The 17,635-nt window shown below is 40.5% G+C and overlaps 1 protein-coding gene across 6 annotated transcripts in view; it reads left to right on the top strand.

The window, feature by feature from the left end:
* ARHGAP26 (Rho GTPase activating protein 26) overlaps positions 1-17,635 on the top strand; it is a 304,078-nt gene that overhangs the window by 162,549 nt on the left and 123,894 nt on the right. For all 6 annotated transcript variants that reach the window (XM_044454232.1, XM_044454230.1, XM_044454231.1 and 3 more), the window contains 2 exons: positions 14,459-14,543; positions 17,567-17,625. In XM_044454232.1, the coding sequence (XP_044310167.1) occupies positions 14,459-14,543; positions 17,567-17,625 (144 nt within the window). The remainder of the gene's footprint in view (positions 1-14,458; positions 14,544-17,566; positions 17,626-17,635) is intronic.

Below are 17,635 nucleotides of genomic sequence, written 5' to 3'. Positions count from 1 at the left end.
CCAGTATCCATAATTCAATAATTCAGTGGACTGGCACTAAAAATCAGTGTCCAGGAAAGCCTCTGTGAAAATTTACTAACGTGTAAAATTCCCTTCTGGTAAGTGCCCACCAGGTCTCTAAGGGAAGGTTTTTCTACTGTATGGGTTGTACCCCAGAGAGTCACCATAGGATGTACCTTTGGTAAATGCAGCATAACTAGAAGGGTCTGCAAAGAGTTCAGTACTGAATTTCAGAGTACTTGTACTGTAATTACTACCTCGCTTACAATCTGTTAGTGAAACAGAGCAAATGCACTATTTAATAATGCAAACGTGAGATTGTTTTGTATAAGCAGTATTACATATGATTTCAGAACTGAAATTTCTCTTTTCTCATCTCCTGTTCAGGATGTTTCATTCCTTCATAAAAGCAAAGGCAGCCACTTTATTCATAAGAACAATCCCAAAAGCCATATAGTGTGATACTTTTATTAGGACAACTCAAAGATAACAAAAACTGTGAGCATTGGAGATCTCGAAAGCAGCTTGGTAGAAAGAATGGGAGAAATACAAAAGATGACTGGATGTTGCAGTCTGGATGTCTGCATTGTCAATCTTCAGATATATGATGAGGCATTCAAATTGCGCTCTGCCAGGTGATGTGATTTTCAGTGCTCCTGGGGCCACTGAAGAATAAGGAAGCAAGCAGCAGACAGTTGTGAACAGTCTATTAAAAATAATAATTAACAACAGCAGGAGCAGCTAACTCAAAACCATTTTCATCCCAGGTGAAACAGATTCCTCGGAGATCTACTCAGTAGTCTTTATGTTATTCATACCAATAATTCTGACCTCTTCAAGTTTTTCCACTGCTGACATCAAAACCTGAGAGTCAATGAGGCAGAGTTTTACTCACCTTTACAGGCTTATATTTAGAAACAAATGCAGTTAGCATCACAGGTTAACATTTAGTCTAAATGGCAGCTGGATAAGGTTTCAGGGAAATACAGCTTGTCATGAAAGTGCCATGGGAGTTTGTGGAGTGACGTTTCTGTACGGAATAGGAGGCATGATCTGGTTGATGTGGTCTGAACTTGAAGCCTTCTGTGAACACAGTATTGCGTGAGTTGCAGCTGTGAGAGGGCTTGCCACTGATACCCTGTGTGATTTGACAAATCTGAGCCTTGCAGCTGAACTTTCCCACTGCAAAGGAGAGCATAATTACACCCTGTCAAGTTCTTGTGCAGCGCCAAGTCTGTATGCTTTGACTGGGTTGGAAACAGGAATCACGATTGTGTATTAAGCAGGACGGTGCTTCCTACAGGAGCTGATTGTGATTCAGACACATTATGTTGCAGGACTGTGAAAGAAAAGGTGCAAAAAATGCTTTTCCAAAATCCTCTTCATGAGCTGTATGTTGATGTTTTGTTTCAAAGTGAGGCAAAGTGATTCAAAATCTTGTTCCTCATGGCAAGAACCTGTTTTTCATCTATTTTGCAGTGGGAACAGGAATAGCAACATGCCACAAAGTAGAATCCAATCACGTAAAGGAACTGCATCCCCACAGTTACTGTTTCAAAGCTTGCTATTTGAAAGGGTGCAATCTTGCACACACTTTCCTAAAATCAATGGGGCTTTACCTTGGAGTAGGCCTGTGTGGTATTACAGTGCAACAAACATAATAAATTATGTTACAAGGCCTGACTAGCGTACATTAAGACAGTGTATATTCTTGATGCACAAACTTCAATTGTTGCACCCTGCATGGGATAGAGAAAACTAATACACTGTTTTTGTTAAAATGAAGGGTAGTTTTACACAAATGGGGATTTTTCTTTTTTTAAGAACAAACAGGATAGATTTTATAGTGTACTTTGTGTACTTTAGAACAGGCTTTGCCTTCATCACGGTTAAACCAAGTTCATAAATTACAATTGATAAACCACTAGTTGACTGATGAGGTACCACAACATTAGCTTGGCAGGTAACTTCTGGCTAGTGTAATGAGTATTTTTAAAATGTGTTTGTGTGGCTTTCTTTCCTCTCCAAGGGATAGGAGAAGCAAAGCTGAATGCATGGAGTTTCAGGATAATAAGATGCTTTCCCAATCACTATGCTACTATAGCTGAAAAGATATTATGCAAGACCCCCGTCTGTCTCTCTGTCTCTCTCTCTCTCTCTCTCTCTCTCTCTCTCTCTCTCTCTCTCACGCGCGCGCGCACACACACACACACACACACACACACACACCGACTTCTGTGCTTCTGTTCTACCTTATTAAACACCACTGAATTTTAGTAAACCTAGGTAGTTTTGGGGAGGAATATCCATTGAGATCTGTGAGACTTCTGAGTAAATATACAGGTGGATAGGCTGTGTGATTTCTTTCCGTGGGTAAAAACTTCAGTGACTCATATACTTACCTACTCAAATATTTTTGGTATTTGTTGGTAAAATTTACTCTTTTCAGAGGATAGGGTTACATGCCCTTACTACTACTTGGAAGTCCAAGGCAGGTTAAAGGATTTTGTTTTCTTTGACAGTTAAGTAGCAACATAGTCATTTTAATTTTATTATGATGATTAGTAGTAATTTTGTGTTGTTAAGCATTGAAACAATCCTAAAGTGTTTACATGCAGGCTGCTTTCCTTAGCATCAGGTTTCCAGGGAGACACTGTGCAACCCAAAGCATTTCACCTGCAGTTAGCTTAGTTGACTTGCAACTCTCAATTGCAAATCAATTCCAGAATGTGCCTCCTCATAGCTCTGGGTTGCCCTGTTTCAGATTTCCTATTTGTTAGCCATCATGAACAGTATTTGAGCCACAACTTTCCAGTGAAAAAATGTCCATAGGGTCTCTCTGTTTTCATTCAGGTCATCTGTGTGTTTATGCATAGAAATCCCAAGCACATCATTCAGACACAAGAAGGGAGGTACCAGCGGACCTGAGGTTGGCAGGAGTGCAAAAAAAATAAGGAAAAAATACCAAAGGCATACCCAAAACAGGGCCCTCCTGAATGTTGATTTACTAACAGAGGAAAATACTAGCAGTTGGACAGGAGGGGAAATGAAACAGAATTGGCTAGAGATGGAAGGCCAAAGAAAAGACACATACATTCAAAAAAGGTCAGAAAAAACAATTTCCTGGTCTAGGCAGGTTACTTCCTGGTTCACATGGAGAAGATGATTTTTTCAGTCACTATGTGAACATCTGGTATTAAAGATGATTGCCTGCAAATAGTCAAAAACAAAACTGTGCACAGCGGAGTCTTTCTTTTGAGGGTTCCAGCCTTTCTAGTCCATCCTCCACTTTTTTCTCATTGGGCATTTGAGGTGATTTTTTTTCTCCACTTTGTGGTTTTGGGCAGTGAAGTTGACATATGAACACTCAGCTATCCTAGATTTTGCTACCTTCTCTCGCTGGGGAGAAATAAGTTTTAATGCTATATTTATGCTCAATCAAATTCTAAGTATCATCTGAAATGAACGTGAGATGCATCAAATTATAGGAAATAACTTGGTTGACAAATAGGCTATAGGCTTGAAATGTGTGGGAGGATTAAAATGATAAACTACTTCAAAACTGTGTTTAAGCCATTTTCTTTTCTTTTCACTCAAGCACGTCAGTACTTTACTTGTGAAAGGTATATATTTGGTAGCATAATTCCTTATCGTTTGTGTATAGTATGTCCAAGTCACGTTGTTATTTACAGAGCAATAAGAGTTAAGAGTATAGCACAAGCTAAAAGCAGCTTGTGCTATGCTCTAATCCATCATCTTGAAAATATAACATTAAGTGCAAAGGTGATACCACACACTTTTGGTTTTGGTACACCCGACTTGTACAATCAAGTTGGCATTGGTGTCTGATTTTAACAGGCAGATGCTGATACAAGTAAAAAATACTGTTACAACTGGCCTGTAAAAATCCAATCATCTCTTTTACAACTTGGAATTAAAAAGAATTGGGCTGTTCAAATGAGTCTACACATGTTAACCTTATTGATTGGCTGCATTATGCAGCTAATTTTTCTCAGTGCTTCCCCCTCCTTTAAAAAAACAAAACAGTTGAGTTACAGCCAATGTGAGGGGTTTTCCGAAACAGGATTTTCTTGCCAATGCTAAAAAAGTCTTTTATCAATGAAAGAAATCTGAGTGGAGGGAGGAATTTTTAGAAACACATTTTTGGATTCATATTTGGATTCTTAGAAACATATTTTTTCTTTGACTATTTGAGACCTTCAGATTTAAAAAAAAATTGTTCTGGCCAAGCTTACTATGATTTTGATAACAACTTTTTATTTTCTCCAGTATTTGTGAGGTGTGTATTTGAAGTTCAGTGAATAGAGACAAAGGGAATTGGAGAACATTATTAAACTATGTGTAGTACTTCAGAATAGTCCAAAAGATGAACATGTAAACATTAATGCTAAGAAAAATATTTGTTGAGCTCCATTATGATTATATAAGTTTTCAGAGGGACTGAGTCCTGTCACAGCAAATGGGGCTTGTTGAAAGAGTTGAAGAAAAGGAAATAGATTTCTATTAAAAGAACAGCAGCAACAACAAAAGAGGATTAGGCCAAAGTTTAGTAGGGATTGGCTAGATAAAATGTAAAGATTTGAAGTTGCAAGCTAGTTTTGAGAATGGGCTTAAAATCATTTTGTCAGACTCTATTATCCATCTTCAAAGATGTGCAGGAATTTTTCTTGTTGTTAACTATGTGTTTATACTATGGTATAAGCCCAGGGTATGTAAAGGAACACCTTGTCCCACACAAACCAATTTACCAGTTGAGTATCTTCTTGTCTGCTCCTATATTTGCCAGCCCCAGATGCTATGCCTTAGTTGCCTGCAACTTGACTGGGATTCATATGTAGTTTAGCCTTTCTGCCTTTCCTGTTTGTTTTCCTCAATTATTCTTGGCATTTTCATTTCTTCAGTGTCGTGACTCTTAAAAATTAAAATATGACTAAGTGCTCTAGTGCTGATGCACACAGAAAGCTCTTTAAATAACAAAACCATACATTCTTGGGGACTAGTACAAGGGACAGAACTAGGAAGGGAAAGGAGTTGGAGCAAACTACATATGAAGTTACATGTCATTGTCTTTTGCATTTCTCCCCTTTTAAAATGGCCAAAGTATTAACTTTCCCAGCTTGCACTTTGCACTGCAGTCCAGGTCTGAATTGGAAGACCCTGTGGCTGCAATTATTTTTTTAAATAAAAAGTAGCAGGCAACGTTACTTAAAAAACAAAACATCCTTTTAATTTCTTTTGCATTTACAGGCAAGTGAGGCTGCAACATGCAGGAAATGTTAAAAACCCAAATTGAACACAGAAAGATGCCTTAACCCTGTCCCTGTTACTCATTCAACTAGCCAAGTATCACCTGGTTAGAATGGTAGATGCTTTCTAGGGTCTAAGTCAGAAGCCTTCCTGACACCTGCTACCTGCCACATTTAACTTAGATCCCCAGGGATTGAAACTGGGATCATTCTTGTTCATGCAGAGCATGTCCTCAACCATGGTGTTATGGTCACTTCTCAGATACTCATAAGCCAACAAGAAACCTCATCAATATTTATTCTGTTTATACTTTGAAAGCACATGTTTCATATTGCTGGCAATGAAAGAGGCAGTTGTACTTGGTGTGCATTTCAGGGTGTGGGTGACATGGACCTTCAGATGGAGAGGATGAACCCTGGGAAATGAGGCATCCAATTATTGAAATCGAAAAGCTGAAATAGCTTACCTCAAGGCCACCATTTCCAGGTGTTCAGGCAAAGTCTGCAAGTCTAGAAGGGTACATGGAATAGGAGCCCCAGGAGCCAGATGAGCCAAGTACGACCCTTGACCCCATGATCCAGGGACCCCATGATCGAGTGTCAGGAGAGATGGGCTAGACAACTAAAGGGGCTGCGCACAGCTAGGAGACTTGCCTGGTTCCGGAAGGGCATCCCCAGAGGGATGGGGTCCAGGGTTACTCAAAAGAAGGATTCACAAATGAAGTTTCTAGTTTGGGTTCAAGGAATCGCTCTGTGCATGCTCAGGGACTCTTTGCTGTTTATAGTTTCTGGATGTACATTGAGGAATAAAGATATTTTTCCAAAGAATGGTCTGTTGTTCTGAAATTGAGAAGAGGAAAACAGATATCTTGACAGATACCTAGTTTAACACTCAGGCATAGTGGCTGTATAGATACCTCACACTAAACTCTGGCGTTAGTGAGGTGTTAATGAGCCTAGCCTCCACTGTGTTTTCATGTTTTCTGTCTGCCATGGATGTGGTTCCAGGTAGAAGTTTGGAAGTTTCTCTTCTTAGTTTAATTAACTAGAGCTTGCCATGTCACTGAACCTGACAAACTCTGATTAGTTTTTTTTAAAAGGCCATTTCAAGCCATAGTTCACAAAGCCAGTTTGCTTAAACAGGCAGTAATTACCTTAGCCACAGTTCTGGGTTCATAGGTCATGGTAAGCTCTAGCTAATCAAAAGCTGAACTGAGTACTTCAAGATTCTTCCTATAACCATGCTGGAGGTGAAGGGGCAGTGCACAAGACCTGGTGGGGAATTTCTTCACTGCAGGAGTTTCTCTATCTTACCTAAGTGCAAAGTTTTCCAGGCCTAGTGTCCTCTTCTAGCAGGCGAAAAAGTTTTTATTTACAGGGTGGAGCAGACAGGGCCTGGAAAGCTAGGTAGGAAGCTGCTGAGTGATTCAGTCCTACTTACTTCCATTGCTCCTGCTTGCTTGTGAAAAGACATGCTACTCATCTGTACTTCTGAGTTGGCATGTAGAAAGTAGGTATTCACATGCTTTTTGAAAGTGCTTCTGAATGTTCCATTCCAATTCCTCCTGTGTAGACTCCCATCTGGTAATAATCGCTTTTTGGTACTGCCCACAGATGGAATGTGGTCCCTGAGACCTTTTCCAAATTGGATTTCTGCTCTTGGGCAGAGATAATTCAACCTCTGAGCTAGATTGTAATTTACTATGACATCCAAATTTAGCCAATGAGTAGGTTTCCAACTTGCATGGAAGAAAACAAGATGTTTGTTTGCTTGTCGAGCTGCATGTGTGTATGTGTAAGTGTGCGTATGGGAAGCAGCAGCCAGGCTGAGTAGTGGTGGCGGCAGCTCTGTTCCCCTTTCCTTTACTAAACTAAAAGCAGTTTGCTTTTCCCAGTCTCGATAGCACAATTTTCTAGCCATTAAATGATGCATTTAGGCATTGACTATTTTTCATGAAGTAGCTAATGCCTTCTTTAAAAAGGCAGGGGGTGTCATTATCAAATGTATCCAGTGCTGGGAAGAAAAGACTAAAAATGGGCTTCAGATTGAACTGTTCTGAACTACTCAGCTACAGGAAGGTTGTATGCAATTGTAAATTCACCTTCCTGTATATCCACAGTAACAGTACATTCAGAACCATTCTTTCATGCGTGCACAGCAACACAGGAGGGAAAATTTAAAAGCAACCTTAAACAGCTCATATGGAATTGATCAAAGGCAATAAAGAAGGCTGGGGAGGTTGGACAGTGCATGCTAACTTACTTGCCCAGTCAGTTTTCATCCTTGCTTCTGGCTCATCCTTATTCAGGCTCAACTCAAAAAGAAGCTTAAGCTATACCATGATGTAGCCAGGTACATATCTGTAAACAGTGTCTTCCCTTTGGTTCTGTTTGTGCCAGCTAGACCAGGTGGCATTTCTGTCTTGCCCAAAGGAAAGTGCTGGAGAGCAACCGTTCGCAGTAAGGAGGGGAACATCAGGGAAAATATGCGTGATCATTTGAATTGGTTGGGTCTCTGGTTTGGTTAAGGGATTGGTTCTGCAGTGGCTTTTTTATGCATCCCTACCTTGTTTAATAGAGTCTCCTTATGCCTGCTCTTTCATGGTGGCATGTTCCATAATGTTTATAGTTGGCCCACATAAAAGTTTAAAAATAAAACTCAAGAGGTGTGGAGAACCTGTTGACTTTCTCTCAACATTGCCACATGGGAGACAAAGCTTTCAGTTTTGGAGTCTCAGTGGAGAATCCAACAACTGCCTGTCAGTCTAATTAAGATCATTTCCAAGCTAATAGAAGCCTTGGGAAATGGCTACTCCCTCCCATCAGCAGTTTTTGTGGGTGAAGCATTGGAGTATATATCCTGGGTACACAGATGGAGTTATTTAGTACAGGGGCTGCTTTCTGAGGTTGTGCCCTGGAGAACTGCTAGGGAATGGGCAAAATCCTTCCCCATGCAGAAGACTCACAGAATACAATTTTCTCCTCCCACAGTACTTTCAAAGCAGGGAAGTCTTCTACAGATCAGTTTTAATCCCAACCGGAAAAGAATTTAGGGTCTTCCATGCAGGCATTCTATACTGGAGGCCACCACTGAAAGGCCTCCTCAAAAACTACTGGAGAAGAATCTTTGAAGATGATTTTAGGGTATGGGCAGGTATATATAAGGAATAATCCTTCATTTATTCAAACTGAATACTGAAGTAAGAAGGTTTCACAGTTGAAAGTTGCTTTTGAGCTGAAGCCAAGCTGAAAGGGCCTGAGAGGTGGCTTCAAACTTTCTGTAAGACACATCTAGAGTCCTGTACCATGATCTGCTTCTGGTTGTGACAAATCACGTGTTCCTCAGAAGTGAACCAAGGCATGCTGGCAGTAGCTGTTCTTGTTGATTGACTCTAGCATCTGGGAAAAACTGAAAGCCTTGTGTGAACCATGTGCTGGCTCAAACTTTTGTAGAACTCCCAGCTGGCTCATGAGCTTTCTAGAACATGTACATGGAGCAAAACCAGGAGTTGTGCCACTCTTCATAAATGAGAACACATGCTGTTCATTTGCATTTAGGTTATCCTTCTGTATGGTATTACTAAAAAGCTGTGTTCAAATGAAGATACTCTTAATTGGATTTTACTTAGAGGAGATGGGATATTGATGGGCTCTTTAGTTAATTAATTATATTGCCTGCCTGCCTGCCTGCCTTTCAGGAAGGCTTACTTCATTCTCCCCTCCTCCCCATTTTATCTTCACAGCAGCCCTGTGAGCTAGCTTAAGCGGATAGGCAGTGACTGGCCTAAGCTAATGGGGACTCGAATCCAGATGTCCACAGTACTAGTCCAGCAGTCTAATCACGTATTTCACACTGGTGTTGTCTTTTGTCCCCACCCCCACCCTTTTGGGATAGTTTAATTAACCAAGCTCTAAATTTAGCTTCTGTACAAAAAGTAACTTTAGCATAGTTTTAGTCTCTGCCCCAGACTTAAAATCTACATCAGAGAAAAGAAATACAGGATGATGTATAAAACATTCATCTGGCCTTTCCTCTATCCCAGCCAATAATCCAACCACTTCCTAAAGATGCTGTGCTTGTATTTGCAGACATAACATATGAATAACTCAATGGAGAGTCACAGCATATTGCTAAACCAGGCTGTGCTGAGCTACTCACAAGTGACTCTAGCCTACCCATGCATTTAAAACACAGCATGTATGCAAGCTGTGTTTAGAACCATGTTTTCTGCCATTAAACAGCACATATAGCTACTTTTATTTCCTATTTCTCTGCACATTTATAGCAGGGATATGTGTTTTGATCCATATATCTTTGTGAGGTTACCGTGAATGAGTGTGTGCTTTGAGCCAGCATGAATAGCTCTTATTAAAAATCCCATCCACTAGTGACTTGGGCAGGTCAAATTTGTTTTGAGCAAGGCTTGTGAATAGCCAAGTCCTCAGCCTGTTGGGCAGATACATTCTGAGGTGTGGCAATTGGCAGGTTTTTCTGAGAACAGACTGTTTCGAATACTCTCTGAAACTGGGAGAGAAAATGGAATCTATTAAAATGGATGGGCTTAAAAAGCAGTGCCATAAATAGCTGTGTTGTCCAGCTGTTGTTTGAGTAATTTCTCTGTAATTTTATATGGGTATTTTGTGTATTTTGAAAAGCTGACACAAGCAAAGACAAAATATCCAGTCTGCAAGATGTGGTTCAGGGAATGGTGAGCACACTTTACAGCTTTCCTGTTTTTTCTCCTGTGGTGTATAACACTGTCACGAACGGTTTATGGATTATGAAAATGAAATTCATCTGAAATTAGGTCCTTTTGAAAAAGAATGCAGTATAATGTTTGATCAAAATGTGTTCACGTTGATGTTGAAGGGCCAACGTAACTTTGGTGGAGTGGAAAAGAATGAAATTTAAAAATAAAGAACCAGGATGAACATGGAAAAGAGAGTAACAGAGAATGCAAGGTCATCAAGAGGCAAAAACAAGGGAGCATATAATATTAGAGTTTGAAGGGTCCTCTTAAAGCCATTTAGTCCAATCCCCTGCTCAATGCAGGACTCCATGTTAAAGCATCCCTGACCAAAGCCTCTCCTATTTCTGAATGCATCCAGTGTGGGGGAACCTGTGACCTCTGCAGGTAATTGGTCCCGTTGCCATACTGCTCTAACAGTCGCAAAGTTTTTCTTGATGTCTACCCAGAATCTGACTTCCTGTAACTTAACCAAGGGAATCAGTGTCCTGTACTCTGAGATGATTGAGAGGATGCTCCACTGTGTGACAGCCTTTCAAGTTTTTGAAAATTGCTATTGTATCTCCTCTCAGTCTTCTCTTATCAAGCCTAAATATGCCCAGTTCTTTCAACCCCTCCTCTTGGCCTTTGTTTCTAGTCCCCTGATCATCTTTGTTGTCTTCCTCTGAACTTTTTCCAGTTTGGCTGTGTCATTTTTGAAGTGTGGTGCCCAGAACTGGATACAATACTCAAGATGGGGCCTGCCAAGTAGAGGAGAACTAGTATTTCACATGATTTGGAAGCTGTATTCCTATTAATGCAGTCCAAAATGGAATTTGCTTTTTTTTTTTTTTGCATCACATTGTTGACTCCTATTCAACTTGTGAATAGAAGCTAGTAGCTGCCTAACCTGGTCTGGCTTTTTAGCATTATTGTGCAAAAGGCTAGTTTAATTAGACACATATATCTTCTTGCTGCTGCTGCTGGTTGCAAGTCATGTATATATCAATATCTAGTTTATATCTAAGCTAGTTTATTTAGAAATTAATTTATTTCTCTGTGGTTACTTATGGTATCCACGTAATCTTCAAAGCATATTTACCACTGGAAAAAAATGATCTCCCTCTTTCTTTCCCTATATATACCTCGTCATGACTGGCAAAGATAAAGATGACTGGCAAAGATAAAGATGACTGGCAAAGACCAAAGATAAATTTGGCCCCTTTGCTCCTGAACTCTACTTAGCAGGCCTCCAGAGGCTCTTCACAGATGTTTCTGTTTTGCAAGCCAGTGGGAACCTCATGAGCAGAATTTCCTTGCCTTCTAGCAGCAAACGTCAGTCTGGCATGAGTGCTCATCTGGCGAAAGGTTTCTGGAGTTGTGAGTTTAAGTTCTGCTGGGTCAAGCAGCTCAGTGGATAATTTGCTGACACACTGCTGTGCCAAAGTCCCATTATACAGCACTGTGTGAGAACTTCATTTTCTCCTTTGAATCCAAACAAAATTAGCCGCTGGGTACAGCTCTCTGAGTGTGTGCGTGCACATGCTTGCGTGTGCGCGCAGACCTTTATTTTTATTTTCTTAGCAGGGCTGAGTCTAGCATGATTTTTGCCCTGGGCAAGGATACAAATACACATGCCACTCTGCCAGTAATGACTCACCCACAAACTGTTTCACATAACTTGACACAGTGCAGACATGCTACTTATTATTAGCAAACTGCCTGTCATTATGAAAGGCAGGGTGTGTGTGGAGAGGGAGTTTGCATTTTGCACTCCCAGCTGCCAGGGATTCCCTGCCAATGGAGGCTGGGCCACCATGTGCGAGGAGTGGTGAGCCAAGCTTTGCTCCTACTGCAGTTTAGGGGTCAAGGCTATTCTTCTCTCACTCCTTCCAAGCAAACCAGGACAAACGCTTTCTAACAAAATTCTGCATTAGGCTGCCTTTATGGTACAAAAGAAAAATATTGCAGATGTCAGTGACAAGAAGATTTCGAATACTAACCAATTCAGGAAATCTGGCTTGATGACAATACATTCATTCCGAACTGAATACCTCATCTTCCTTCCAGACTGAAAAGGCCAAACCACACCTTCAAGGCGAGTCCTCCTGTTTCAGGGCAGATCCTTGGAGCATCTCAACTGGTCCGCCTTCTTAACATGATGTCATTGACTCAGATAATGTTGAGTCTGTCCAATAGTATGCTCACTACATTTTCCTACAGAACTTGAAAATCTCTGATTTTCAGTGACTGCCTGCCTCATCTCTGGGTCCATTGGCCTAGACATTTCAGCTGTGCATTCAGGCTCACCTCTTTATCTGACTCGAAATCTGCTTCCACAGCCTTTGAAGTCTCTTTTATAAGAGGAGTGGGCCCACTCCCTGCATTAGGTCCAAGTGCATTGATTTGTTTTTCTCCATAGATATGAATGGTAGCCATGGACATATGGAAGGAAAGGATAGCATAGCAGCTGAGGACTATGTTACTTTAGAGACTTTAAAGTCTGGAATGAGAGGCAGTTTTCGTTTACTTTCTCATCCAGATTGCAACCTGCTTAGCCCCTGCATTTTGCTTCTAAGGATATTCCTAGGTGGATGGTTCCAAGAATTACCAGTGATGTGCCATTGTGCTGCTATTCAACCTTTTCCTTCTAAATGGATTTCTGTGTGTGTGTGATAGTAAAAGAAGTGGCGAAAGAACATGGGAGATGTATATGCATAACATGACACCATCTTGTTCCCTGTAACATTCCATGAATGTCAGGTAGAGGGATTGTATACTGAAAGCCTCGTGTCAAGGTACTCAGTCACTTCAGACTTACCTTGGAACATGGCAAAAACTGTGTGTACATGTGTGCATGTGTGTGAAGGAGCAAGTGAGGTGCTAATACATGTTGAAGAAGTCTGTTTTAAGGCTAGAACCAGCCTTCATCCTTTGACAGCCATTTCTTACACCAGAAGTTACATCCTTATCTAGGCTACCCGGGAGTTACTTAATGTAAGCCTTGTGACATAATACAATATTTTCTTCAGACCACAGAATGGCTTGAGTGCATCAGCTGACTAAAAAGTGTTTTGAAAAACTTGAATCTTGCTTGGGCTCTGTAAATTTCCCACCCTACCCCCTTTGCATAGTTATTACTTTGCATGTATTGTTGCCCTGAATAATTATTTATGTTTTCTAGTATAATTTTCCCAATTCCTGTATAGTGATCATGTTCTTTACAATGTATTTTACAATATCCCATAAGCACTACATAATTTGGCACAGTGGAACAGCTGTTCATTTGTGAATAATGCTGAGAAATATGATAGCAGGACTTTCATGGAAGCAAGACTCCCTGGTTCTTTGCATTCCATTACAGGACTCCTTGGAGGTGAATATGGCATTTGTTTTGGCAGTTTTGGGGGGGAGAGGGTCAGGGTAGTGCTTTGCAACACTTTTCCTGTCTGTAAATGGGAGGTGAACAGTGTTTCAGCTGTGCCTTAAATGTCCTTAATATAGGTATTTTATTGTGCTGGTGTTGAACACTCTTAGTGCTATCACTGTTTTTTGCTTTTTTGTTATGATCATGATTTGAAGGAGGGGACTGTGGAATGTGGACCATTTCCAGGCATTGAAATGAGAGAAGCAGAGATGCTTATCTCAAGGCCAGACTCCCAGGTGTGCAGGCAGTCTCTGAGAATAACCAAAATGTACAGCTAGTGGGAGAGGGCTTGGAACAGGTGAGTTTCTCAGAAACAGATAAAGCGGCTATGGCTCACAACCCCATGACACAACGTCAGCACAGCAGAAGAGGGCTACCCAGTTAGAGGATCAGTATGTAGGGAGGAGTGTGCTCATTTACAGAAGCTCCTTCCCAAAAAGATAGAGGCCCAAACATACTGATAAGGAGACTTCCTAGATGTAAATACTAGATTGGGTTCAACAAACCGTTCTCTGCATGCTCAGAGATTCAGTCTGGGTGATTATTCTTCTGGGAAATGCTTTAGTCAGTAAAGAACACTTTGCAAGAAAGGTTCTTGGCTTTGAATATGCAAAGGGAGGAAAGCTAGGTTGCAACACACACTTTCCCTCTTCTTCAGTCTACCTGCTGAGCTTCTCCAAACCTTTGATGCTGGATGGAGGCAATTGTGCTGTATAAGCAGTGGCCTCCTGGTGTTGTATCAGCCTTTTTAGGAAGGGATTTCTAAGCCTTTCTTTCCTTCTTTGACACTTATCCAGATATATAAGGAAAGAGATGGATTGTAGAATCTGTCTTCTTCCCAACCCTGGGTGTCAAGCAAAAACAATCTCTTCTTCCCTTCTTTGCAGCTGTACCACATGATGTAACATTTCAGCATTCATCTGCTGTGAAGGTGCAATAGAGTGAATATATGGATCAGCGTAAATCCACAGCGGATATTCTAGAGATGAATGTGGTTTTATTTTCTCTTGTGGACTCACTTACTTTTTCCTCATTAGATCCCAAAACTGCTGAAACAGAAGATGAAATTTCTGCAGAATGGGAGATTAAAACAATCACAAGTGCTCTGAAAACATACTTGAGGTGAGTAAAGAATTCTGTTCTACATGCATAATTTGTTTCATAATTTATTATTATAAATAAAATAATGTAAATGATAAATTTATTATTTAATAATAATACTAGTACTTTGTTTTGCTGAGCTTTCTATTGCCACTTTTTAATTAATGGAGACCTTAGGTTCTGCTCAGAGCTTACTTTCCTGGCTCTGTTTTTCTATACTTGTACCATGATGTTAGGGTAGAGCAGAATCATGGGATAGCCACTTCTATGGTTCCATAATAATGCTAGAGACCTTATACTGAAGCAAATCATTGATCCATCACACTCAATATTGTCTACACTGTTTGGCCACTGTCCAATGTTTCAGGCTAGAGTAGGAATGTGCTGGGAAAATACAGGTCAATTGAGCTTAAGACATTTCCTGTCCAGTTCTGATTGGATGATTTGTGCAAATTAGTTGGATTTGTACAAATCAGATATGGAAAACAACTTCCTTCTAGTGCGATTTGTGCAAATCATACTACTTTTCCTCAAGTTTTTTTTAATAAGTAAATTGTAGCCCGTTTTAGAAACAGACAACATAGTAGATCAGTGCCAGTCTGGCCAACTGGAAACCATTGGATTTTCATCACCAGTCCCTGTCAGACTTCTCACGCAACTCAGTGCAGGAGTGTTTCCTAGCTCTTCCTAGATATGTCTAGTACGGGGATCTTCTGCTTGCTACATATTGCAAACATTAAGTTACAATGAGTTTTCAAGCAATTCCTCCAGCCACCAGTTCTCCCCTGCAATGTAGCTTGTTGTCTACTTAGTGATATTTTTTCTTACAAGTCTGACTAAAAGGCCAGATGAAGCCTGACTGGAAGAGCTATCTCTCTATCTATCTGTGAGAAAGAGCATTTCTCAGGGAGAGTTTTAAGGATTGGATGGTTAAGCACCCCCCACCTGTTTTGATTCTGTCCTGAAATGCCTTTCTGGTTCCTGAAGTGACATTGACTGGCAGACGTGTGTTCTGGTGGTCTCTAGTACAGCAGGAACTCGTATGCTTAATAATTGCTTTCAGTGTCCATTGTAGGCCTAATTTTTTAAAAGCCACTGCAGTATGTCTCAGTGCATCTTTACAGGTTCTGTCACCATTTAAGCTGTACCAACTGCCAAGTCACTCCACGTTTTCTAGCAGTCCATTCTGTAGTACATTGTGATGCTTTACTGTCAGAAAGTGACTTTTCCTCAACTCTTATTTTTCATGGTTTCCCAGCAGACAAAGACCTTGCTTGACATTTCAGGATGGAGCTGCATTTTATATGACACAAGCAGTGTTGTTCTAAAACGTGTTAAGCTTGCAGCCAAGCAGGAATGGCTAATGTCATTCAGTGGAGCTGTAGTCCAGGAAATTCAGGCACTACAGAGTTATGCCAGATGCGCACTATTTCTTTTGGCACTTCCTCAAAACAGTGAAATTCATTACTATTAATCATGCAGCAATAAAGATAATGCAAGGATTTATTTGGCGGTAGCTCATAAACCGCAAGCATGATGAGGGATACCCAATCCCAGCTTCAGCATCTATCAGTCTTTCATTTTCACTCCCTCCATGTATTGACAGGACTTTCTAGAGCTAATTTAACTATCCAAAGCAGTTTAGGAGACAATCTTAATCCAGACTGGTAGCAAACACTGCTAACAACAGCTGTTTTTGAAGTGTCAGGGGCTGGGAGAAAGATTTTGAGACTCAAAGGATTCAGATCCAGACTCCATCATGGTCCCAGTCAGTGTTATGGTGTCTTCTGAGCTGACTCCAATAGCTTAGCTTATTCTACATTTTCTGATCCAGCCTAAGGAGAAATGGAGCAAAGAACAAACTGTTATAACTGCTAACCCTTATCATGCCTTGGCTGCTGCTTTCCTGAAACAAATAAGAACCAGGCAGTAAATTAGACTTGGTGAGATAAGAAAGAGAAGGGCAGAGTTATTAATTCTTGCATCTACCTAGGAAAATTATAATATGAAGCTGAGCCACAAATGATCATTCACACATTCCAGTTCCATTCCCATGTGTAGGTTTCCCCCCCCCTGTATTTGGACACCATTTTTCTGTACTCCCAAAGAAATTGGATCTATTCAGCTAGCCAAAGACTCTATGGCTGCTGCTGCTGCTTCTGTGCTCCTCGTCTTCTTGGTATAAATAACTAGGAAAAAGGAAGGAAAACCAAGGATGCTTCCAGATGAGGCTTTTGTCTTATGTTTGACATGGGTCATTCATGAAATTTTATGGGTGAGAGTCTTCCACTCAGAATCCTCCTGTTTTCTCACCACTTCTCCCACCTAGTTTCTTACTGCAGAAAATCTGTCAAGAAAACCCAAAATAGCTGCACAGCACCTTCTAACTAGTGCTAGGCGTACTCTGTCCAGACATATTCCTGTATTCTCCTTATTCAGAAACTTCCTTGTACTGCTTATTGTTAAAGGATTTCAACCTTTGTTATAGGAAAGCATGAAAACACATTGCTGCAGTTTATTTTGTGGTATTTTCTTCAAAGAAAGCAAAATGGTATTATAGCTTGTAAAGAAACTGACTTTGCATTCACCTGAAATTTGGTTTGTTGTGTACATCAGATCTGCTACTGCCTGCTCTTTTGTTCAGTATTGGCCTATCCTGTACTTGGTTTGCCTGTTGCTTACCAATCAAAATGTAAAGAGCCGTATTGGATGAAAATTGTAATACTTTGTGGGGGTGTTCTTTCAGGATTATTCTATTTTTCTCCTTTTTGCAGTATCTGCACTATGTGTATCAAAACATTTAGCCCTTTAATGCTGAAATGTTGCTCAGCTCCATGAATGAAAGGAATTAAATTCCACACCCCCTTCAGATCCCTGCAATGTAGCAACTTTTCTTGTTGAATACAGCTAGCTAGTTGGAGATGTAATTTAGCTGTGCCGTATATGATTAAGAATAGATTTATGGTAATGGCATGCTCCCAACTGTATATCAGCCATTCTGTTGTGTATTTTCTTGCTCTGATTTGCTTTGCTCCATATCTCAGAATGCTTCCTGGGCCACTCATGATGTATCAGTTTCAAAGAAGCTTCATCAAAGCAGCAAGTAAGTAATT

The sequence above is a fragment of the Varanus komodoensis genome, unplaced genomic scaffold, assembly GCF_004798865.1.
Source record: "Varanus komodoensis strain SLA01 unplaced genomic scaffold, ASM479886v1 scaffold7_3, whole genome shotgun sequence".
NCBI classification, from domain to species: domain Eukaryota; kingdom Metazoa; phylum Chordata; class Lepidosauria; order Squamata; family Varanidae; genus Varanus; species Varanus komodoensis.
Note: the sequence above shows the minus strand (reverse complement) of the source record. Positions and strands in the feature narration are given on the sequence as shown.